General features: G+C 45.3%; 1 protein-coding gene across 5 annotated transcripts in view; it reads left to right on the top strand.

Moving 5' to 3' along the window:
* SEPTIN10 (septin 10) overlaps positions 1-21,339 on the top strand; it is a 62,075-nt gene extending 40,736 nt beyond the window's left edge. For 4 of the 5 annotated variants that reach the window (XM_047781244.1, XM_047781246.1, XM_047781245.1 and 1 more), the window contains 6 exons: positions 4,014-4,175; positions 6,382-6,478; positions 7,629-7,797; positions 16,062-16,194; positions 18,239-18,426; positions 20,184-21,339. In XM_047781244.1, the coding sequence (XP_047637200.1) occupies positions 4,014-4,175; positions 6,382-6,478; positions 7,629-7,797; positions 16,062-16,194; positions 18,239-18,426; positions 20,184-20,199 (765 nt within the window). In that variant the 3' untranslated portion in view covers positions 20,200-21,339. Of the gene's footprint in view, positions 1-4,013; positions 4,176-6,381; positions 6,479-7,628; positions 7,798-16,061; positions 16,195-18,238; positions 18,427-18,846; positions 20,152-20,183 lie in introns of those variants that run through there. The other variant, XM_047781248.1, reaches the window with a different exon arrangement.
* Positions 21,340-24,329: the final 2,990 nt, after the last annotated feature.

Genomic DNA, 24,329 nt, shown 5'->3' with positions numbered 1-24,329 from the left:
TGAAATTAAAAACCTGGAGAGTACCTACCTCAAGGGGTGGGTGTGGGAGAATTCCTCACCTGTGCAGGTGGGGCCCTGCATTTGATCTGGGCTGCGCTGTCAGACCATTGACGGTGATGTGCTTGGCTCCATGCCTGCACTTACCATGGCGAGCCACTCACTCGCCCTCTGCCAGATGCAACTCAGCAACAAGCATCAGGGACCTTGAGGAATGGGGATTGTCCTCAAGGACTGTGGCACATGCAGGGGGGTGGGAGGGGTGCCTGTCTCGAGGTGCTGGCATGGGCATCTGGGGTTCTCAGGCACCCTCCTTGTTGGTGAAGTTAAAGCAGCAGAGTGGGAACTGAGGTGTGGGAAGGGGCTCCTTGGGGGTGGGGCTGCCTGGTTCAGTACCCGATGGCAGCTGGTAGCTGTGTTCTACAGCTGCAGTGTGTTATTAGAGATGGATGTCTCTGAAATAGATGCCTCAGCAATCAGAGATCAGTGTCAGGCACTTACCCTATAATCAAAAAGCTTTTAACATCAGGCACTTATATCACCTGCTTCTGCTGTTGATGGTGGAATCAATGATAAGTTATTACCTTCATGTTTATTGAAATATCTAAGGAAATGAGATTGAAATCAAGAACTTGGCATCAAATTTTTATGTACTTTCACTCATTTAACTTGAAACATGTTTACCCACAGTTGCTGGAAAGTTTATTTCATGGGTGGTCAGAAAAATCCCTATCTTCTTTGGAACATATTTAACACTAATCCAGATGAACACAGTAAATCAGTGTGAAATTAGAGAAGACATTTAAGAATGGAATAGAAACAAAAGAAATAAAAGGCATCCAAATAGGAAGAGAAGAGGTAAAACTGTTACTGTATGCAGATGACATGATACTATATATAGAAAACCCTAAGGACTCAACCCCAAAACTGCTTGAACTGATCAACAAATTCAGCAAAGTAGCAGGACATAAGATTAACATTCAGAAATTAGTCGCATTTCTGTATACCAACAATGAAATATTAGAAAAGGAATACAAAAATACAATAATTTTTAAAATTGCACCCAAAAGAATCAAATATGTGGGAACACACCTGACCAAGGAGGTAAAGGACTATAAAACATTAATCAAGGAAATTAAAGAAGATGTAAAGAAATGGAAAGATACTCCATGCTCCTGGGTTGGAAAAATTAATATTGTAAAAATGGCCATACTACCCAAAGCAATCTACAGATTCAATGCAATCCCTATCAAATTACCCATGACATTTTTCACAGAACTAGAACAAACAATCCAAAAATTTATATGGAACCACAAAAGATCCAGAATTGCCAGAACAATCCTGAGGAACAAAAAGCAAGTGGGAAGCATAACTCTCCCAGACTTCAGGCAATATTGCAAGGCCACAGTCATCAAGACAGTGTGGTAATGGTACCAAAACAGACATACTGACTAATGGAACAGAATAGAGAACCCAGAAATAAACCCAGACACCTATGGTCAGTTAATCTTTGACAAAGGAGGCAAGAACATAAAATGGGAAAAAGACAGTCTTTTCAGCAGGTATTGCTGAGGAACCTGGACAGCTGCATGCACATCAAATAAACTAGAACACACCCTCACACCATGCATGATAATAAACTCAAAACGGCTTAAAGACTTAAATATAAGACAAGACACCATGAAACTCTTAGAAGAGAACATAGGCAAAACATTCTTTGATATCAACCTTATGAATATTTTCTCAGGTCAGTCTCCCAAAGCAACAGAAATAAAAGCAAAAATAAACCAGTGGGACCTAATCAAACTGACAAGCTTTTGCACACCAAAGGAAACCAAAAAGAAAACAAAAAGAATGGGAGAAAATAGTTTCAAACGATGCAACTGACAAGGGCTTAATCTCTAGAATATACAAGCAACTTATACAACTCAACAGCAAAAAAGCCAACAATCCAATTGAAAAGTGGGCAAAAGACCTGAATAGACATTTCTCCAAGGAAGATATACAGATGGCCAACAAACACATGAAAAAATGCTCAACATCCCTGATTATTAGAGAAATGCAAATCAAAACTACTATGAGATACCACCTCACACCAGTTAGAATGCCCATCATTAATAAGTCCACAAATAACGAATGCTGGAGGGGGTGTGGAGAAAAGGGAACCCTCCTGCACTGTTGGTGGGGATGTAAACTGGTACAATCACTATGGAGAACAGCATGGAGGTACCTTAGAAATCTGTACATAGAACTACCATATGACCCAGCAATCCCACTCTTGGGCATCTATCCGGACAAAACTCTACTTAAAAGAGACACATGCACCCGCATGTTCATTGCAGCACTACTCACAATAGCCAAGACATGGAAACAACCCAAATGTCTATCAACAGAGGATTGGATTAGGAAGATGTGGTATATATACACAATGGAATACTACTCAGCCATAAAAAGAATGACATAATGCCATTTGCAGCAACATGGGTGAAACTAGAGACTGTCATACTGAGTGAAGTCATTCAGAAAGAAAGACAAATACCGTATGGTATCACTTATATCTGGAATCTAAGATATGGTACAAAGGAACCTTTCCATAGAAAAGAACTCATGGACTTGGAGAATAGACCTGTGGTTGTCAAGGGGGAGGGGGAAGGAGTGGGGTGGATTAGGAGCTTGGGGTTAATGGATGCAAACTATTGCCGTTGGAATGGATTAGCAATGAGATCCTGCTATGTAACACTGGGAACTATGTCTAGTCACTTATGATGGAGCATGATAATGTGAGAAAATAGAATGTGTACATGTATGTGTAACTGGGTCACCATGCTGTAACAGTAGAAAAAAAATTGTATTGGGGAAATAAAAAAAAAGAATGGAATAGGAATTATGATTTTTTACTTTTCCACTTTCATTCTGAAATTTATATTGCTGTCTCACCCTCTTGACACACATGACTGCCTATCCTGAAGTTGTTCAAAAAGAGATAACCAAAACCCTAAAACCCTGCAAACCCCTGAATTTGTGGAGACATCAGCCTTTGGTGGGGACATTAATCTACAGAACTAGCTTTGCTAGAGTTCCCTGCGTGGCATAGTGGTTAAGGAATCCAACTAGGAACCATAAGGTTTTGTGTTTGATCCCTGGCTCTGCTCAGTGGGCGTTGCCGTGAGCTGTGGTGTAGGTTGCAGACATGGCTTGGATCTGGCATTGCTGTGGCTGTGGCCTAGGCCAGTGGCTACAGTTATGATTAGACCCCTAGTTTGGGAACCTCCATATGCCGCTGGTGTGGCCCTAGAAAAAGACAAAAAAAAAAAAAAAAAGAACCAGCTTTGCAGGTCAGTCTGTCCTCTTGACCCCAGGTCTCTTCCTCTCTGGCCAGTGAGAGGACTTTTAAATAATGCTGAGGAAGTTATTCCTTGGAGTTATGAACATTTTTTGTTGGCATTCCTGACCTTTTCTTCTTCTGGCGTCTGGGTAAGAGTATGACAGCGGAGGGCAGACCAGGTGAATTTGCTCGGCAAAGGGGCCTGCTTAAATGAGAGGCAGAAGGAGCAGCTTCGCCTGGTTCATAGTTCTGCTGGAATCAGTCACCCTGATTACTTAGTGCTTTAGCTTATTAAGAAATAAAAAATCCTTAGTGAATTATGCAGAAGATTTCAGCTCACAACTTACATTTTACTTATTTTGTGTATGATGGAATTGTAAGAGACTTTGAGAGGAAAGACAAAAACATGAGATTTCTAAACCTAAATTCAAATGAAATTTGAATTTTAAGAATTCCAAAAGCAGTTGTTGTAAGGCCAGCATTTGTAGGGGTGGTTGCATAGGTGCATCTGGTAAGAATGAAGCCAGTGATTCTAGGTTGGGCGTAAAGGGCTAGGAGGGAGAGAATTCAGGGCTCGCAGGCTGTGGGCCTCTGCTGTGACCAGCCTCTGCTGTTGTTATGGGACGAAAGTGGCCCTGGCAGCATGTAATGTGTCATGAGTAGAGATTTTGTTTTTCTTTATCTTCTATAGGTGAACATTATACCAGTGATTGCCAAAGCAGATGCCATTTCTAAAACCGAATTACAGAAGTTTAAGATCAAGCTCATGAGTGAACTGGTCAGCAATGGTGTTCAGATATACCAGTTCCCAACAGATGATGAAACTATTGCCAAAATCAATGCTTCCATGAATGTAAGCTGCTAGTTGAATATTGTTTTACATATGAAAAACAGGAATTTGTAAGTAACATTGCTACTAATGGATTTTCACTTGTATTTTCGAAAACAAGGTGAATGTTGAAAACATCAATATAGAAAATGTTTTTTAGAGCTGGAAAAGTATAATGAGGATGTATTTTTGAGCATTTTTTCCTTTCCTCTCTAGTTTCACCTAAATAAAGTGATATATTTGTGAGACTGGGAGTCACCTTTGGTAGAACCTGAGAAAGATGCCTTTCTGTCCTGTCTTTAAGAACATTAGAAGGCCTTCCCTTTGTGGCTCAGCAGGTTAAGAACCCGACTAGTATCCATGACTAGTGGGTTCAATCCCTGGCCTTACTCAGTGGGTTTAGGATCTGGAGTTGCCATGAGCTGTGGTGTAGGTCACAGATGTGGCCCGGATCTGGCATTGCTGTGTCATTGGTGTAGGCTAGCGGCTACAGCTCCAATTTAACCGGCAACTTTCATATGCCTTGGGTGCGGCCCTAAAAAAATGAAAAAAAAAAAAAAAAGATGAGAAGAATTTAGAGCATAAAATATATTTTAATATATATATTTTATATATGATTGTGTTACTTTATTCAGGCTACCAAATTTCTTATATACTTGGTCACACTTTGAAGGATCATGGGTTTTGGAGTCAGACAGTCTTAACCGTATGTTCTTATGGGAGTTATTAACCTCCCCTGAGACTGTTGCCTTAGCCGCAGACTTGGGCCAGTAATACCTGTTGTACAGGTGGTCATGAGGATACAGCTTTGCTCACTGCCTGGCATGGTGACAAGCAGTACCTGTTTGTTCCATTCCCCCCCCCCCCTTTTGTTTTACTCCCCTTTTGCTTTTCTATTTCTTTCCTACTTTGTTCATATTAAGATACTTTATATAGGAGTTCCCATCGTGGTGCAGCGGAAACAAATCTGACTAGGAACCATGAGGTCGCAGGTTCAATTCCTGGCCTCGCTCAGCAGGTTAAGGATCTGGCATTGCCATGAGCTGTGATGTAGGTCGCAGACATGGCCCAGATCTGGCGTTGCTGTGGCTGTGGCGTAGGCCAGTGGCTACAGCTCCGATTAACCTGGGAACCTCCATATGCTACGGATGCGGCCCTAAAAAGCAAAAAAAAAAAAAAAAAAAAAAAAGCAAGGAAAGAAAGAAACTTTAAGTATATAAAAAGTTGACTAATATAAATGAAGTGCTATAAATTCCTACATGTTAAATTGTATTTAGATCTAATTTATTTTGGGGGCCCACCTGGAATACGTTTTCAGAGAGGTACAATTAAGAGACTAAATATTGTCAATTATTAAATATTAAATATGATACTTTTTACATTAGACTTTTCCCCTACGTAATCCTTGGCTTTGGGCAGGACAGTCTCCTCATTGCCATGAGGTCCAACTGCTGTGTCTTGTTCAGTATCGCCTCACTGTGCTGGTTCTTCCTGCTCTGTCCTGTCCATCCCCAGTTTGGGTGTCTTCTGTCTTCCATGGTGCTCTATCAGTCCTCTAAATTTCAGAGACATTTGTTGTATTTAGCTTAGTTTGGGACTTCATTATTTTATATTAGTATTAAATGTGTACACATACACTAAATATAGATATATACTTTAGTTATATAGTGTGTATGTGGTTTCCTCAACACTATCTTTGACTTTTAGCATAAAGATAGTATTGAGGGAAATAATACTTGTGCTAGAATTCTGTTTTTTTGTTCTTATAGTAAAATGAGAACACGTGGGGATGGAGTTCCCTTGTGGCTGAGCAGGTTAAGGACTGGCTCTGTCACTTCAGTGGCTTGGGTCCAGTCCCCTGGCCCAGGAACTTCCCCATGCCATAGGTGCAGCCCCCCTACCCCCCAAAAAAGCACACATGTGGGGCATGCTCAGTAAATAACTTTCTCTATTGGGCAGGGTTTTTTTGTTTTTTTTTTTCACTTTGTGAATTTTATATTTATAGTTGTACAACAATCATCACAACCCAATTTTACAGCCTTTCCATCCCAAACCCCCAGCCCATCCCCCCATCCCCCAACCTGTCTCCTTTGGAAACTATAAGTACAGGGCAGGTTTTAAAAGCTGAGGATAGCAGATCATTTGACTTTAGTAAATTGGTTACTTAATACATTTTCTCACTCTGTTTTCATTGGTATGAGATGTGATCAGTATCCTGGCCCTTTTCCAGGGACAATTGCCATTTGCCGTGGTTGGAAGTATGGACGAGGTGAAAGTGGGCAATAAGATGGTCAAAGCGCGCCAGTACCCTTGGGGCGTCGTGCAAGGTAAGGGAGACAGAGCAGGAAGGATGTGTGCTGAGACCAGAGAGGCGCCTCTGGTTCGCATGCGTTCTTTCAGTGCTGCTTGTTTGGGTTCCCACCCACTGTCAGAAGGGCTGGCCAGATTCTGTTTCAACCCACTCCGTTGAGGCCAGGCAGAGCTTCTCTGCCCCCTCCCAGGTGACCAAGACATTGAGGAGGCAGGAAGCACCCATCGGGTACTTTGAATTAAATCTGAGTGTGAACAGAACCATTTAAACATAGCACATAAACTATGACTAGATAATTCTGGGCACAGTAAACCACCTTGTAAGTTTATATATTTTTACTCATCACAGTATTGCCAGCTATTTCCCAAACAAACCAGTCAGCCAACTAAAAAATTTTAGAACTTACCTAGCTTTGTAACGAGTAAGTAATTAGTATTGTCTGGCTCATTTGCTCATGATGCCAACCAGTGGGGAATGGAGAGTACCCCCACAGGCACTGGCCTCCCAGCGCTGCTTTTAAATTTTATTTATTTATGTTTTTGGCTGCAGCGTGCATCGGCTTGATATGGGATCTCAGCTCCCAGACCAGGGGTTAAACCCAGGCCATAGTGGTGAAAGTGATGAGTCCCAACCACTAGACCACCAGGGAGCTCCCACTGTGCTGCTTTTTTCAGAGACACATTTTGTAGTTAATGAAAAATATTGATAAAACTTAAGATTTTTAATGTCTGGAAAACATAAAGGTAATAATTGCACCTCAGACTCTTGCTCACAGTAGCATGCTGACCCACAGTCACAGATATGGCATTGTGTGACAGGACTGACGTTAGAGCAGGCCTAGATGATGTTCTGGAGTGTGCAGGCTTTACACCTGGACATGTTTGTGAAATCATGTTACATACTTTTTTAAAGTGCTGTGTGACATGTCCTGGGGAAGGCCTGTAAACTAACAAAATATGAGTGAAGTAACTGGAGCATATGGTGCAGAATAGACTGCATTTCTTTCCTACTTCCTGTTGATCCTTGGCTGCTAAATGTAAGCAAGCCTCCTGGTCTGCTCATCAGCACTGCCTGTAATTCAGTGTGTGTAATACAAGCATTGCTTCCTTGGGTCCCTATGTGAAACAACAGAACATGGGCACTGCTGTTCTCTGCTTTCTGGCTAGTGGAAAATGAAAACCACTGTGACTTTGTCAAGCTCCGGGAGATGCTCATCTGCACGAACATGGAGGACCTGCGAGACCAGACCCACACGCGGCACTATGAGCTGTACAGGCGCTGCCGGCTGGAGGAGATGGGCTTCGCCGACATGGGCCCAGAGAGTAAGCCGCGCAGGTGAGCAGCCCACCAGCGAGGGTGTTGAGCCCTGCTTCTCCACCCCTGGAAGCTTCCTGCTCTTGGAGGGTCTCCAGTTCCTCCTCCAACTCAGGAAGCTGGGCGGGTGGCAGGAAGAAGACAGGGCAGAAGTGAGTAACCGAAGAAAAACGCTCTCTGGTTGCAAGTGTACTGACCATTGCAAAAGTAAGTTGGAATCTAAGTCACACTAAATAAAACTGTTGTTTTTCATCCTAATGACAGTTTGAGAAAGACTAAGGAAAGCATCTTATAAAGGAGGCACGAGAGAACTTGTGGGGAGACAGAGACTAGACTTTCTTAAAATATTCATAAAGTTACAAGAATTGTAATTTGCTCAGTGATTGGAGCGTGAAGCGTTGTTATAAACTTGCTTGGTCATTTTATATGCTGCCACATACCTGAGGGTTTTTGGTTTTTTTTTTTTTTGGGTTAATATATGTGAACCATCATGGTTCAGCAGTAACAAACCCAACTAGTATCCATGAGGATATGGGTTTGATCCCTGGCCTCTCTCAGTGGGTTAATGATCCAGCGTTGCCGTGAGCTGTGGTGTAGGTCGCAGACACGGAGTCGCTGTGGCTTGGTGTAGGCCGGACTACAGCTCCAATTCAACCCCTAACCTGGGAACTTCCATATGCCGAAGGGTATGGCCTTAAAAAAAACCAAAAAAAAAAAGTAAACATAATCCTTAAAATACTGTAACAAATGTGTTTTGATGCTGCATTTCATAACGATTTTGCTCAGGACCAATACTGCTTTAAATCTGTCACAAGACCAAGGGTTCCTTCTGTATATTCGAGCCCTTTCTGGGTGTCCTGTCTGCACCAGAGCAGACCCCGCAGGAGCGGGAGCCCTGGGCCCACTGCTGCTGCTCGTGGTCTTTGGGAAGATTTATTACAGATGGAGGCTAGACTTTTAATTATTCAGTTCTACAGAGTACATTGGTACTGGTGATTAGCTCTCACTTTATTGGTAAATTCAGAGTCCCCTCTTCACCAGGCCCAGGTCCAGCTGTGCATCTGGTTGCCGCCATTCTGGTGAAGTGATGATTTTAATGAAGGGAATTGTCCAGCATCCCCATCCTTCGTGTTTCCCGGAGGAGGTGTTGCTTCTCCTCCTTCCACGTCTGGGGTGTTCTGGGACCTCTGTGCATGGAGGAGACCCAGACCCTGAGTAATAGCAGGTGGCCCTCTTAGGGCCTCTGAGAAGAGGGACTCAAAGAGAGCCGTCAGCAGTCACCATGGAAAGTTACGAAATGCTAGTTCAGAATTTCTGGAGATGGGGCCTATGAATCTGCATTTTGTTTCTTTTTTTGTCCTTTTTTTTTTAGGGCCGCACCCACTGAATATGGAGGTTCCCAGGCTATGAGTCCAATCAGCTACAGCCGCCGGCCTACACCATAGTCACAGCAACGCCAGATCTGAGCCTTGTCTTCGACTTACACCAGACCTCATGGCAACGCCGGATTCTTAACCTAGGGGCGAGGCCAGGGATCGAAGCCACAGTCTTGTGGAGGCCAGTCAGATTCATTTCTGCTGAGCCACGACAAGAACTCCAGAATCTGTGTTTTAATTAAGATTCCCACTCAGCCATCAGGAGGTACTTCCTGCTGGTCACTGGGTACTAAGACCCTGCCCTTGTGGGGCTTGGGGTGGTGTCGGAGGAGACGCTGTTGCCCTGTGTGGGGGTGGGGTCAGGAGTGGGGTGGGGAGACCTAGGCAGGAGGCTGGCACAGTCCATTCCAGCCGTGCTGCAGGGGTGAGAAGCATATTTAGAACATGAGGCTTGAAGGTGAGCCTGATAGGACTGGGATGGTTTGGATGTGGGTGGGAAGGAACCAAGATGGCTCCAGCCACTGCTTTTGACCTGAGACAATGGGTAAATAAATGGTGGTGTGTTTAATGTGAGGAGCAAGGCTGGGGAAAGGGGAGATTTTAGGGGTTGTTGGTTGGTAATTGAGATGTTTGGGATGTGTTACATTTAAGTCGATTATGAAATATCCAGGTGAGGATGGGGGGAAGGTGAGGCCGAGATGACACTTTGGGAATCAACACTGAACAGGACTGTGTACAGTTGTAAGTATCTTTAAAGTGTCTGCCCTTTGCAGTGCCCTTTGCAGTGCTCTGGGTGAGGTGCTGCTGAATAAAACTGAAGGTCAGACAGTCCTAGCTGTCATGTAGTTTACATTCTTGTCAGGGAGGCCGAACTCAAATAGCTAACTACATGACCAGTTATGGTTGTGCACTGTGCATGGACGTGGCATGTAATGGGGAGATGTCCTGACTTAATCTGGAAAATGAGGGAAGGCTTCTGTCTGGCACCTAACTAGGTGGGTTTGTTTTGTTTTATTTTTGAGTATAGTTGCTTTACAACGTTGTGTTAATTTCAGGTGTACAGCACAATTACTGTTTTGAGAGATTAAAAAATAAAAAGAGCAAGGCATATGCAGAGACTGCTTAGGAGAGACCTGTTGGGAGAGCATTGCATGGACTAAGTACTAGCAACAGAGAGAGACCCCGGCATGTTTAAGAGACATTGAGAAGGTGAAATTGGGAAAATTTAGGGACTGTTAAGCTATAATGAGGTAAAGAACAGAAGATGCCTGAAGAAGACCTCTCATGTCCTGGGCCAGTGGTCTCACTGGCCTGGCGGGTGGCTCTGGAGCAGAACTAGCTGTCCTGTGGGGCAGGACAAAGAGCATAGCTTGGTTTGGGACCCAGGCACTTTGAGTCTCCTCTGAAACATCCAGATGACAGTGTCAGATCACAAGCTGCCAGGCTACAGACAGTCTTTGCGAGTCTGTCTGTAACTCAGAGGAGAGAAGAGAGGACTGGGCCAAAGGATTGAACTTAAGAGTCACAGGCACTACGAGGTGGTTAATTGAACACTGAGTATGGATGAAATGCCTGAAGTGAGAAGTATGTCTGGGAGTTCCCGTCGTGGTGCAGCAGAAATGAATCTGACTAGGAACCATGAGGTTGAGGGTTCGATCCCTGGCCTCACTCAGTGGGTTAAGGACCCGGCATTGCCGTGGGCTGTGGCCCGTGGCTACAGCTCCGATTAGACCCCTAGTGTGGGAACCTCCATATGCCGTGGGTGGGGCCCTCAAAAGACAAAAAAAAAAGAACTATGTCTGTAAAGAAAGGAAACAGCCTTGGGTCGCTCAAATTGTGTCAGCAGAAGCAGCAGGTAGAAGGGGTTGAGAATGTCAGGTTCGTCTGCTGGGCTCCGTCTCACTCGGTCTTTGCCTGCACCCTGCAGGGATTTGGAAGCACAGCCCAGAAGCACGGTAGTGGCACAGGGATGGAGCCAGTGGGCTTGCCCCACAGGGAGGGAGGCAGGCCATCTCTCCTGGTAGGAGCAATCAGCGCAGGAAGGGAGGGCTTCCAGGTTGACAGGAATTTCCCCTCGAATTCATACTGTAGTGTGATAGCTCTGACCTGGGCTCTTTTAATGAGCCTTTCAGGTCCGTCACCCCGAACCAAAAATGCTGCCTGTTGCCTCAGAGGTGGCATTCAGGCTTCAGGCAGCAGTGCACAGCAAGTTGTACTTTGACTCCACAGGTTGCAGGCAGCCCTGGGTAGGGACTGGCACCAGCTGCAGTTGGGGCTCTCCTTATATTCCTGTATCGTGGACCTGTTTGGGGACCACTAGTCTCTTGCCCCACACCTACTAATTTCCTGTCCCAACCCCCCTGCACCATGCGTACTGAAGGGGGAGCGTTTGGATCCTCTGATGGGTTCTGGGCGAGGACACCTTATTTGCAGGCAGAGAGTTTATAGGGAGATGCTTGAAGAGCTGGTACCTGCATGTATCTTCATTGTTTGATGGCAGGCCTCCTAGTTTTGGTAGCCATCATTGGCCTCAGAGCCAGCTCAGAATCACTGGGTCAGAGTCCCTATCCTCTCTCCCACCTAACAGGAAGACTTGGGTAGAGGAAGGAGGAAACCAGCAGGGAAGCCAGGTGGAGAGCGCGTGGCATGAAGGAGAGGTCAGCTGACCAGGCCTTTGCTGTGGATGTAGAGCCGCTGCTACAGTCCAGCTGCTTCCTGTTCTTCGAAAATAGCCGTGAACACACCATCCGAGTCAAAACAGACGGTGTAGGCCAGGGCTTGCAGACGCGGAGGGAAAAGACCAGTTTCATGCTTGTGCTAGGAGTGAAATGAATGAACTGAAGCCATTTCTGGTCCTCCTTCCAGGGAGGAGTGTCCAGAGGCCCAGCTTAGGACGTGTGTCCAGATCTCAGCTGGGGGTGGGCATGAGCCTCACCGGTTGTCTAACCAGAATACCTGCCCCGGGGAGGTCGCACTCCAGAGGCAACCAGCTTAATAATGCAGAGTGAGGGGTGGGCAGTCAGTCAGAACAGGCGTTTTTCAGCATTTCTTCAGTTTGGGCAGCAGCTGCCCACTGAAAGGGTGAAGAATGGGAAACTGGGAGAGGGTACAGAGTAGCCAGGGCTGAGGCTGCAGGTCACCTGCAGAGGACGAGCTGGGGGCAGGGCTCCAGCTCTGAGCCTGGGGGCCTCTGTCCACACGCTGGGCTCAGAACCAGCACGTCCTCTGCCCTCCCTGGCCTACTCTCCAGACAAGGGAGGACACCTCTCGCGGGATTTACTGGGTCAGGCATGGCTCACCTTCTCTTCTCTTGGTGCTTTTTCATTTGCAAATAAATGATTTGATAAAGCTTCTAGCATTCTCCATGGCCAGAGGTCTTAGGAAGGTTTATACCTACTGTGGTTTCAAAACCTTATGTTCTTGGGAACCATCCCTTTTAATTTGGAGTGTATGCAACAACAGTCACTCTAATTTGCTGGGCATGTAAAGTCCACCCCTCAGTATTATACCAATAAAAAAGGGGTCCCATGAGCCTGCCAGGGTGCCCTGGTCCTCCCTGTGGCTCATCTGTGGTCCTGCCAGCCCTGAGGTGTCTGCATCTCCATTTCACTGGGTGACTACTGAGTCCTGTTTAGTGTCCTGAGGTCCAGGTTATGGCCTTATATATTCTTTGCTGGTAGTCTTAATTAGCTGATCTTCAATTATTTAAACTACATGGAAGATGCTTTTATAAACCTTAAATCCCCAAGTTATTTTAGATTAATCTCATCAGTCTCATTTACCATCACTGAGGTGCTCTAGGCCCTGTAGTTTGGAAGGGAGATTTTTGTGGTATTTCACAGTCACTGAAGTGTTTGCATGATTTTTGTGTCATAAACTTTGGTTTTTGGAACTCAGGAAACAGTTAGCCTTTTGCACTTGGTCTGCAGTAGGAATGGGGACTGTTCCGGGCTTTTTAGAACTTTGCCTGGAGCTCGGCCATTTTCCTGATGGACACAAGCACCTGAGGGTCGTTTTCTTCCTCTCCGGTTTTCAGTTTTGTTTTAAATCAGTGATCTTTGCAGCTGGAGTAGTAAATGTGCTGCATTAAATATCACAGCAGCAAGCTGCTTTTATACTAGAGACAGGAGTAGTATAGCAAGAAAGCCGTTTTCATTCTCATCCCCAAAGTAAGTAAATCCACGATAGTCAACACTATATAAGCCATTGCTTCCAGATGATCTGAGTTTCTTTACCACCTTTTGAAAGACAGTGCAGGTTTCCTGCCTCGCAGCTGGCTCTGTAAGTTTACCTGGCATAGCAGGCAGGTGTGTGAAGGATGGAGAACAAAAGGTAAGATCAGTTGAGTGTCTGGTTTTACCTACTGCTGAGACCTCACTGTAAGCAGGATTCATGGGAGTCAGGAGTACAGGCTTGGGAGCAAGTCTGATCAGGTTCCAACCCCAGCCTTGTTCTCACTCTGTCCCTTTGTGACGATGACTCGCCGGCTCTGAGCTTTAGTCTTCTTACCTGTAATAGTGTCTGTGCTTGTCCCTCATGGTGCTGCAGAAATTAGCAAGAGCCCAGACCAGCCCTTGCCTGAACAAGCAAGGCAGCAAATGTTAGGTAACTTTTCTCTTGATCAGGTGGGTTGATTTTTCCTTCTGAACAGCTCAAGTCCTTGTGTCAAAAAGTTAATAAGATCTTTTTAAAACTTAGATTTGATCTAAGTACATTATTTAAACCAAGTTTATGGCTAAAGGCTCTCTATCCAGTGTAGGACCAGTGAGACGTAGGGAGGTTTCTGAAAACAGTGAAGGTAGTTTGGATTTAGAGGCCTCTTTAAAATAGGGCCAAAATAGAGAAAAACAAAGAACCTTAAAAAAGTAAAATGACTCCTTGAGATTAGAGGCATTTTTACATTTGTAAACGTTGCTTGCGAAGACAATGTGGAAGATATTCCATCCTAGAATCCATGCTCTGAGCACCCCACACTCACAGTCAGCTATAAAAGCTATCGTGTAACATTTCTTACTATATTTTTCCTTAAATGTATACAATTTTGAAACTGCACAACTCAGACTGGAACTTGAACCTACTCTCCGCTAATTAAAACCGCTCACCTGACGTCAGGAATTACTGAAGCTCAGGTACTTTGTGTCTCGGCACAGAAGGAATTCCATGAGACAGAGTGATAAGTAAGAGGTGGTTTTGTTGAGAGAGACATAGTGTGGGACTCTCAGAAGGCGAGAGCCCAGAGGTGCACGTTCAGTAGACGGGATGTGGGCCATCTCAAGAGGCGAGAGAGGCCCTTAGGTATGGGGAGGTAGGTTTTGTGGGCTGGGTGATTTCATAGGCTGTTGTAGACGAGGGGCATAGGTTTCTAGGATTTGGGCCCCACCCCCTTTTTGGTCTTGCATGCTGGACCTCGGGTATGTCTTGAGCTGGTGGATTGCCTGGTGGAGAGCGAGACTCGGGGCCCCCTGGCGGTTTACCCTTCGGCTGTCCTGAGCCTGACCACTCTGTTGTGCCTTTAAGGGCCTTGCCCACCCCTTCCCTCCTCTTTCAGTTCTACGCATAAAAGATTCATTTCTCTGGTTATGATATTTAAGATTAATAAGATTCCATAATTTCATCGTATTTTAAGTATTTAGCCATAAAGTATTGCTTTAGAGCAATAGAAATTTCTAACTCTGACAGCAGGAAAGGCATCTGTGTTTCCCTGGTAAACCTCTGGGATACTCTCCAAGGGAGTGGAGATGGAGGCTCAGCGTTTCTGAGGAGAAGGGCCGTCATCCCTCTGAAAAGCCACAGGTGACAGGGGCAGCTGGCCATGGAGTTCCAGAACTGCCCCCGCTCTGCTGGGTTAAAGCTGGCTCTACTTCCCTGCACTTTGCACCACTGAATGAACATTTATGAGGAAATAGAACTGTCTAGAGAGCTCTGCCAGGCAGCTGGGTTACAAAAGGGAGTTGTTACAACAGAGGCAGGTAGGGTGTCAATGCCAACAGAAGTGCTTGGGAGCCCTGGAGAAGGCTTTCCAGGGGAAGCTGCATTTGAACTTGGCCTTGAAGGACAGGATTAGTGGGTGGAGTTGGGTCGGGAAGTGGGCTGTGGCCCTGGAGTGGGAAATGTGTGGCATGTCTTAGGGTGTTTGGGTCTGTTTGGCCAGATTGTGAAGTTTAAGTGCTTATTTAAAGGAGGTGGGACCGGAGTTTCCGCCATGGCTCAGTGGTTAACGAATCCGACTAAGAACCATGAGATTGCAGGTTCGATCCTTGGCCTTGCCCAGTGGGTTGGGGATCTGGCGTTGCCGTGAGCTGTGGTGTAGGTCGCAGACACGGCTCGGATCCCGTGTTGCTGTGGCTGTGGTGTAGGCCAGCAGCTACAGCTCCAATTCAACCCCTAACCTTGGAACCTCCATATGCCGTGGGAGTGGCCCAAGAAATGGCAAAAAGACAAAAAAACAAAAAACAAAAAAAGGAGGTGGGACCTCCTCCTTTAAATATCTATAACAGAGGAAAAGGATGAAGAGATCTCTGTGTTTGGTGGGAAAATCGCAGGGGTGGCAAGAAGAACGAACTGTAAGCAGGACTCGAAGCTTAGAAGCCCTTTAGGGAAGCACTGTGGTCGAGAAGGCAGAAGAGCACAGAGATCAGGTACCTGGAGAAATGAAAATAGGACTGGTCTGAAATGATGTCGGAGTCCCAGGCTGAATTCACAGACTCAACAGCTGGACAGAGGAATCCATCTGGGGTGCAATGAGGGCTTGGTGAGGGGGGCCTGACAGACCTGAGTCCCCATGAGCTGTCCTATGCCAGGTGCTCCCAAGGGCACAGCCATGGCCCTGATGGTCACACGCCCAGCCCAGCCCAGACAATTTGTCTGTTGTCTTCCTAATGGGAGTATCACAAATAAATGGCTTTTCAGTCTGCAGGAGACCTACGAAGCCAAAAGGCACGAATTTTACGGTGAACGTCAGAGGAAAGAGGAAGAAATGAAGCAGGTGTTCGTGCAGCGTGTGAAGGAGAAAGAAGCTGTGTTGAAAGAAGCTGAAAGAGAGGCAAGTGCACTGGTTTGACAGGCTCTGCATTTCTTGGGGGCATCCTTCAGCCTGGGGATTTATCCCAACAACTGAATCTAGATGCTTTCGAAGACTAGTCATTCTTTAAAAGTAGTTATTTTAACACTTGGTCTATGGATGCAGACGTCATAATAAATCATAGTCACGGAATTCCCATCCTGGCTCAGCGGAAACGAATCTGACGAGTATCCTTGAGGACGCAGGTTCGATCCCTGACCTTACTCAGTGGGTTAAGGATCTAGCGTTGTTGTGAGCTGTGGTGTAGGTTACAGACATGGCATGGATCCCGCGTGGCTTTGGTGAAGGCCGTCAGCAACAGCTCTGATTTGACCCCTAGCCTGGGAACCTCCATATGCTGTGGGTGTGGCCCCAATTAAAAAAAAAAATCATAGTCTGAAATCTTATAAAAATTTTTGCTTTTTTGAGCAAAGTGTCTCCACTAGAAGGGGTTTAAAAAAAAAATCATAGTCTGAAATCTTATAAAAATTTTTGCTTTTTTGAGCAAAGTGTCTCCACTAGAAGGGGTTTATCAAGGGGTTACTAAGAGGTATTTTAATATCTTAACCGGGAGTCAGAGATGTTTCAGCCGTGGCCTGAGAAAGCATTTTTGGGGGATTTTGAGAGTCGTTGGCATTGTTGTTTGCCATGAAGCGGGTGACTCTCAAAGTTGCTAAGTAGCCTTTTGAGTTTGAAGTCCAGCTTCCTGGAGAAGTTGGGTGGCTCAGGTGACCTCTGGGCACCCTTGGCACAAAACCATCAGCGGTGAGTCTCCATATGTTTGTTTGCTTCTGGATCTTCAAGCATCACTTTCAGTTTTACTTGAGTTAAGCTATTCTCTGTAGACCCAACTGCAGTGGCTGCTGTTAAGTAAAGTGCCACAGTTAAGATGAGGGTCAAAAAGGATGAGCTGCAGAAAGGAATTTCTAAGACAGGAATGTTAATACAAGTGAACTGACAGTATAAGAGCCCCTGAGGAGTTCTTTGTAATTTACTTTTACCAATTTATTATTTTAAGTACCCTTACAGTACTTGCTATTTAAATGAACCATATAGTAAGTGGTTCTGTAAAATTAATAATCTACTAATATATCTTGTAATTTGAATTTTGATCTTTATTTTGAAAAAGTCCAGACGACAGGGGACTGAAAGCAGAGAATACCTGTGGATGTGCAGTTAGACCGGACATTCTGCCACCTCTAGCGTGCACTCATCTCTGGTGGCCAGAGCGCTGTGGTGGATGTCCTGACTGACGCACTCCCTCGTGGCACCTCATGCATCTACAAAGCTCAAGTGTAGACAAGCTGTGAACAACATGGGTTTGAATGGCCCTGGCCCATTTATATGTGCGCTTCCCCCAGGGCTGCTCTGTCAGCCATCAGACTTGGATTGTCAACTAGTGGGGGCTCCTGCCCCGAGCCCCCCCGCCGCCACTGTTGAAGGGTCAGCTATACTTTTATGTACAAAACTTTCTCTGAATTTAGGATTTTTTTGAATTAGTTTAGATTTCAAGAAGGTAGATGACTGTGGAAAAAAACAATTTTTAAGGTTCTTGATTTAAATTGACAGTTGACACTTGCTTTTCAAACAGGTTTTACCAGTAAATAACAGCTATTTCACTGAGATAATAAACTTATTTGGAAAATAAGGGCTTTCTTCTCTTTTTTGATAACTTGCTTCTATAATTGGTTTCCCTCACTTTTATTAGAAGCAGATGTTAGAAACCTTATTTGAAGAGGCCTTTTGGGGAAAATGTAAGAGCAAGAAAATACAAACTCTTAAAAAGGTCCAATGTTTTAAAAACCGAGGTTAGTGTGAGGCTGTCTTTATTATGTTTTGTTCCTGCATTTTTTGCACTTGAGCTCACTTAAAATTAAACTTGCAGAGCAACTCCGCATTGGAGCATGGCTGAGAGTCAGTAGATTGTATCCTGTAGGTTTTCTGAAGGCAGCTGGTGGTGGAGCCGGGAGGCCCGGCGTGTGCTGCCACACAGCGGCCTCACGGGGGACTGCACCTTGCTTCATAGCTGCAGGCCAAATTTGAGCACTTGAAGAGGGTCCACCAGGAGGAGAAGATGAAGCTTGAGGAAAAGAGAAGACTCCTGGAGGAGGAAATCATCGCTTTCTCCAAGAAGAAAGCTACCTCCGAGATTTACCAGAACCAGCCCTACGGGGCCCCAGGTGGCAACCCCAGGAGGGACAAGGACCGAAAGAAGTAAGCCCCCCCCCCCAGCTGATCTTGCCAGTGCTTCTCACCCTGTTTCCTTCTTCCTGTCTAAACCTTCTGCAGCTAAAAACTCAGCTCCTTAAGAGCTGATACCTGGTCCCTCTGTGCTGTTTCCCCAGCAGCTAGAAGGGCCCCAGCACGTCCCAGGTTCTGTGAACATCTAACATTGGAGGTGAATGAATTAATGAGAAAAACATTCCCAGTGGGAAAGGGTCCGTTTCCTGGGACACAGGCCACTCCAGTGCTTCTAGGAACTGTGGACGCACCGCGAGTTATGTCGATTTCACAACAAGCTGTTTGCTTTGTTGGGGAATCAAAGACTTTTACTTGATAAAGGAAACTGATTCTTAGGTTTATTTTAACAAATCCTACTGATAATGATTTTGTGAGAATTTTTATTTTAATAAGGGAACGAGGCTATCGATTCGAATTCCTGTGCTTTGATGTCAGAGGCCGTGAGATGAGTGGCGGACATAAAGACGCAGAGGAGGGAGAGTAGACCGCGGGAGGCCTGGCTAGCAGGCAGAGGGTGATCCCGAGGCTTCTAGGTCTGGGGTACGTGTTAAAGGCAGTGTAAGCAAAGTCTTAGAAAATAAAGTTTTTTTCCCTTCATATTTTTTTACTTTATCTCTCCCACTTAATGTCCTTATCACCTTGCCTGTCGGACTGCAAGCTCTGTTGAGATCGCCACTTCACGGGTCTTAGTTGCAGTCCACCCCGCCTGCCACGTGGGCAGCTCTGGCTCTCCCAGGCAGCCCTCAGGTTTCCTTTGTCACCTCCTTTTTCAAACCAGTATTTTCACAATATCGGAAGTTACCTTTAAAGAGCTGGGAATACATTGCCCATGGTAGTTTTCCATTTTTCAGCTACTTAAAACGAAATCCACAGGGACTGGGGGGACTTTACGATTTGGGGAGAAGCAAGAAGGAATTCTCATGTGCGATCTTTTAACATAAACTCCGCCAACCAGTGGGTCTCTGTTTGGTCTGCGGATGTATTCACCCCCAGAGCCCTGAGCAGTGCCTGATACCCAAAGGAAATGCAGTTATTTATGGAAAATACGAAGACACCGAATTTCAAAAGAAAACCATCCTCCAGGACCCACCAAAGATACCAAAATCCACAGATGCTCAAGTCCCACATATGAAACAGCACAGCATAGACCCTATGCACATTTTCCTGTAAATCATCTCCAGGTTACTTATAATACCTAATATAACACAAATGCCAGGTAAATTGTTGCCAAGCAGCAATTTCAAGTTGCTTTTGGAAATTCTGAAACTTTCTTCCAGGTATTTTCAATCTGCAGTGGGTTGAATCCTTAAACAACCCTCAGATCCAGAGGGCCAACTGTATACATATCATTTATGACTTCTTTCCTGTGGGTGGTGAAGCTGAGGGCCCTTGACCTTTCCCTCCTCCCACGTGGTCCAGCGCTGCTAGACCTGGACTCCCCAACATTACTCCACATGTGAAAGGCCATTGGCGGTCACCTTGTAGAAAGCAAGGTGTGGGCTGCTTATAAAATCAGGGCTAAGCCCAGAGAATTTTGAGAGCTCAAAAAAACTTACCCTCAAGGAAGTTTGATTGCTCTTCTTTTCCAGAGTCCCATGGCTAGCTATCCTAGCGCATACTAGATGTACATTTGCTTTGTGTAAAAGCTTTGTAAACCCACTCATTCTAGTGATTTTTATTTCCTCTCTTCTTTTAATTGTACCAATCAAAAGTTTTTTTTCTCTTTTCAGCTCCAATTTTATGTAAAACAAAAGGTTCCAGATCACAGAAGGTCATCACAAGCAAACCTATGTTAGAAGAATGCTTTGATTTTCTTACTGGTTTTTTTTGTTTGTTTATTTGCTGTATTGTTTATTCTATATCTGGCAAATGGCTACAGTTGCTGTCTCTTATGGAAAAATACTTTTAAGTATGAGGTCAATACATAAGCCAGATTGGAAGGTATCATTTATGTGTTCACTGTTAGAAGTTTTTAAGTTGTTGGTTTGTGATGAATCGAGATAATTTCTCCTGCTGTCCAGTTACTGGCCCTTTGCTGTGCATTGTCCCTCGAGCAGAGTGCTGGTGCTTTTGAAAATACAGGACTCGTTTATATTATGGCCGTATAATTGCATATATACTCCAGGATGAGCCTTCTGTGTACATATTCAAGGTAAACTTTGGGGAATATGTTTTAAAATGTCTTATGTACCTGAAACTAACCTCTCAATAGTTTTATAGAACTTTAAAATTTTTGATGCAATTACTCAATTAGTAACATGATCCTAAGCTTTTGTATCAAACGATATAATATGCTGACCTTACATGCTCAGTATTGTGGTTGATATGCTGTTGTGATGAAACACAATATGTTTAAAGCAAAAAATTCAGGTATGTAAACCTTTTTTCTAGCAATAAGTACCTTTGAAAGTGGGTGTTCTTGCACAGTTTGCATTAGTATGTATTAACATTATTTCGTCGTTCAAAACTTTCAGGAGAAAAAATATTTTTAATTATTCAATTTTATGAAAGTAACTGAACATCTGAATATTAAAGATATAAACATTTAGATGATTCATATCTTAAAGGATATTTGAATTCAGTGCCTTAGTATTTGCAGAACAATTTCTTTCTTAATGGTCTAGGGGTGTAAGTTTTTGTACTTAAATATTCTAAATAAAACATAGTTATTCTTGATGAATGTATCTACATATTTACTGAACTATGTTTAACTTTTGTAATTGTCAACATTTTATCAAAATTAGTTCAATTATCTGTTTGAATTATTTTAAAAACAGAGGGATGTTACCAGTATTTTTCAGACAACAGAATGTTTACTTAATCCACGTCAGGTTGTGAACACTCATGAAGCTGTGTAAGTTGCAAATAAAATCTTCATTTCGGGGAGTTCCCATCGTGGTGCAGTGGTTAACGAATCCGACTAGGAACCATGAGGTTGTGGGTTCGGTCCCTGCCCTTGCTCAGTGGGTTAACGATCCGGCGTTGCCGTGAGCTGTGGTGTAGGTTGCAGGCGCGGCTCAGATCCTGCGTTGCTGTGGCTCTGGCGTAGGCCGGTGGCTACAGCTCCGATTTGACCCCTAGCCTGGGAACCTCCATATGCCGCGGGAGCGGCCCAAGAAATAGCAGAAAGACAAAAAAAAAAAAATCTTCATTTCATAGCTCAGTTTATCGGGGCCAACACTTTAAACCCCAGTTTTACAAATGAAATTCACAAATGTCTCTTAGCCCTTTAAAACTCCAGTCAAGTAAGTTGTCAGCATCATAGAAAAAGCTCTGCTTTCTTCTCAGGATGAGAAGCTCCCAGCTTCGAGAAGGTGGGGGCAGGAGAGCCAGCCAATCCCCAGGGGTGGGCAGCCTGGCCCCCCATGCCCGGCCAGTGCTGCAGTGCTGAGCATCTGTTGTGGAGCCACATCCCCGAAGCTCACGTGTGTGGCAAGTAGCCTTCTCTGTGGCCTGTCCTGTCAAACTGTATATAAAGTGCCATCCTGAACCTCAATAAAGCTACTTTGAAATGCCAGACCGGTTGTTGGCATGTTTGAGCATTCCCATCTCTGTGAGTGGATGGTGGAGCCTGCCTGAGACTCTGAGCTGAAGGGTGTCAACCTCGGGCTTCAGGAACCCTGGTGCACTGTGGGGAGACTCACCAGGCGCACGGGTGCCATGTACCCGTTATCTCGTGGACCGGGGCCTCCGCGTAAGGCTTTATTCTAAAAGAGCTGCTCTGAAAAGGAAAAAACTTTTAAATAGCTGCACTACAGGTGGACCTCAGAGATGGTGTGGGCTTGGGTTTCGGGTCCAGACTACCCGATAAGGTGAGGATCACAATGAAATGAGTCACACGGATTTCCTGGGTCCTGGTGTGAGTGACAACCCTTACACCACAGTGTAGCCTTTACTGGGTGGGCAGTAGCACTGCGTCTAAAAAAACCAAGACACATACTTGAGTTAAAAAATATTTATCTGCTATAAAATGTTAACCATCTCAAGCCTTCAATAATGGATCGTCTAATAACATCACCAAGATCACAATCAGTCAGCCTAATGAAAATAATGAGAAAGTTTGAAATATTGTGATAGTCTCCAAAATGTGACACAGGGACATAAAGTGAGGAAATGCTGTCGGGAAATTGCACCAACAGGCCTGCCAGGTGCTGTGAACAGCACAGCGTCTGCCCAGTAAAGGGGGGGGGGTGGGGGGGTCCGCCTGCTCAGAGTTGAGCTTCTCCTTCGAAGCTACTTTATTCTCCACTATTCAGGCTCAAGATCACAGAGCGAGCTGCTATCCACTGATGCCTAAATTAATAAATTTCCTGGGAACAAAATAAAGTTAGAGTACCCCCCCACCCATAAACTATGTGAAACAACTGCCTTTCACTGCCAACCATTAACCTTTGTATGGAACCTTCTGAATCTGAGCTCTTTCACAGACAAAGTTTCAGCGTCCAAGCACCACAGGTGGTCACAGCCCCCCTTTGAAGATGAACTCCATTCAGGCCCAACTTTCCCATCTGGCCAGGACACAAACTGATAAAGGCCCGGTGGAGCAGCCAGGACAGACACAAGATGAGCAGGTTATGTGGAGAGCTCGCTCTCAGGGCTGCCACTCGGCCCCAAGCACAGCGGGGAGGGGAAAGGGGGACGCCTTGAAGGACCGAAGTAACTTCAGGTGCAGGAATGGGCAGGGGCAGCCCAGACACCAGACATGGGGCACAGCCTGCTTCTGATGAAGCCTGACCTCTGGGAAGTGGCTCAGTGTGAAAGGCAAGTGCAGGGCAGGAGTGGGGATGAGGCTTCAGAGGACGTGGAGGGCAGGTGCAGGGGCCATAGAAAGGCAGGATATTCCCAGAGCTTCAGGGGAAGGTTCTGGGGGAGGAAGGGCCTGGCCAAGGCAGGCCCGTGGCCCTAACACCGAGTACACAATAGGGTAAGTCGTGCTTAAGAAACAAGCTGCAAACCAGAAGGAGGTAGTGGTTACACGGCCGTGTAGAACCATGAAAATGATGTGTGGAGCTAGAAATACAGAGGGAACTAAAGTTCAAGCCTCCAGTGGCACAGGAGTTGGGAGAGAGGACTGGCGTGACGAGGCTCTGTGTTCACTGCCAGGGAATCGAGTCCTGGTCAGGTCACACGAGACTTGGGCAGAGCCACGAAAGTGTGGGAAAGCAGGTGACTTTCAGACCAGTAGAGGGAAAAGTAGTCTAAGGAGTGATAATCCACAAGGAAACAAGACAGGTATGACAGCTAGAAAGCATTTAGTAATCCCTAGATTTAGACCAAATAAATCAGTGGTTCCCTGGATTACATGCTTTAAAAGTTTTTAAAAATGAGCTGTATCACTTTACAAGAGAGAGGAGGCTAAAGCTTTCTGTCCCGACAGGAAGGGCACACACAGACCCTCAACCAAAAGGCAGAAAAAGCATCATTAGGGATGAGGCTGGTGGAGTTGGGGGCACAGGCCTCACAGACAGGAGGGGATCCCCTGCGGCTGGTGCAGGTGCAGTGGGCAGGGGTTACATGGCCACAGATTTGTAAAAGTGTAACTAAATGCCTTAACAACCTTTTAGGCATATATGTAAATTATGCCTCAATAAGTCTGGTATTTTCCCTGAAAAGTTAAAGGGCAAAAAACAGGAGGGATGATAAAAAAAGAGTATCACTACAGATGCTGGGACATTAAAGTGTCATCAGGAGTTCCCATCGTGGCGCAGTGGTTAACGAATCTGACTAGGAACCATGAGGTTGCAGGTTCGATCCCTGCCCTTGCTCAGTGGGTTAAGGATCCAGCGTTGCCGTGAGCTGTGGTGTAGGTTGCAGACACGGCTCGGATCCCGCGTTGCTGTGGCTCTGGTGTAGGCTGGTGGCTGCAGCTCTGATTC

This window comes from Phacochoerus africanus, chromosome 5, assembly GCF_016906955.1.
Source record: "Phacochoerus africanus isolate WHEZ1 chromosome 5, ROS_Pafr_v1, whole genome shotgun sequence".
Taxonomy (NCBI): domain Eukaryota; kingdom Metazoa; phylum Chordata; class Mammalia; order Artiodactyla; family Suidae; genus Phacochoerus; species Phacochoerus africanus.
This window is presented reverse-complemented; position numbering and strand designations above follow the sequence as displayed.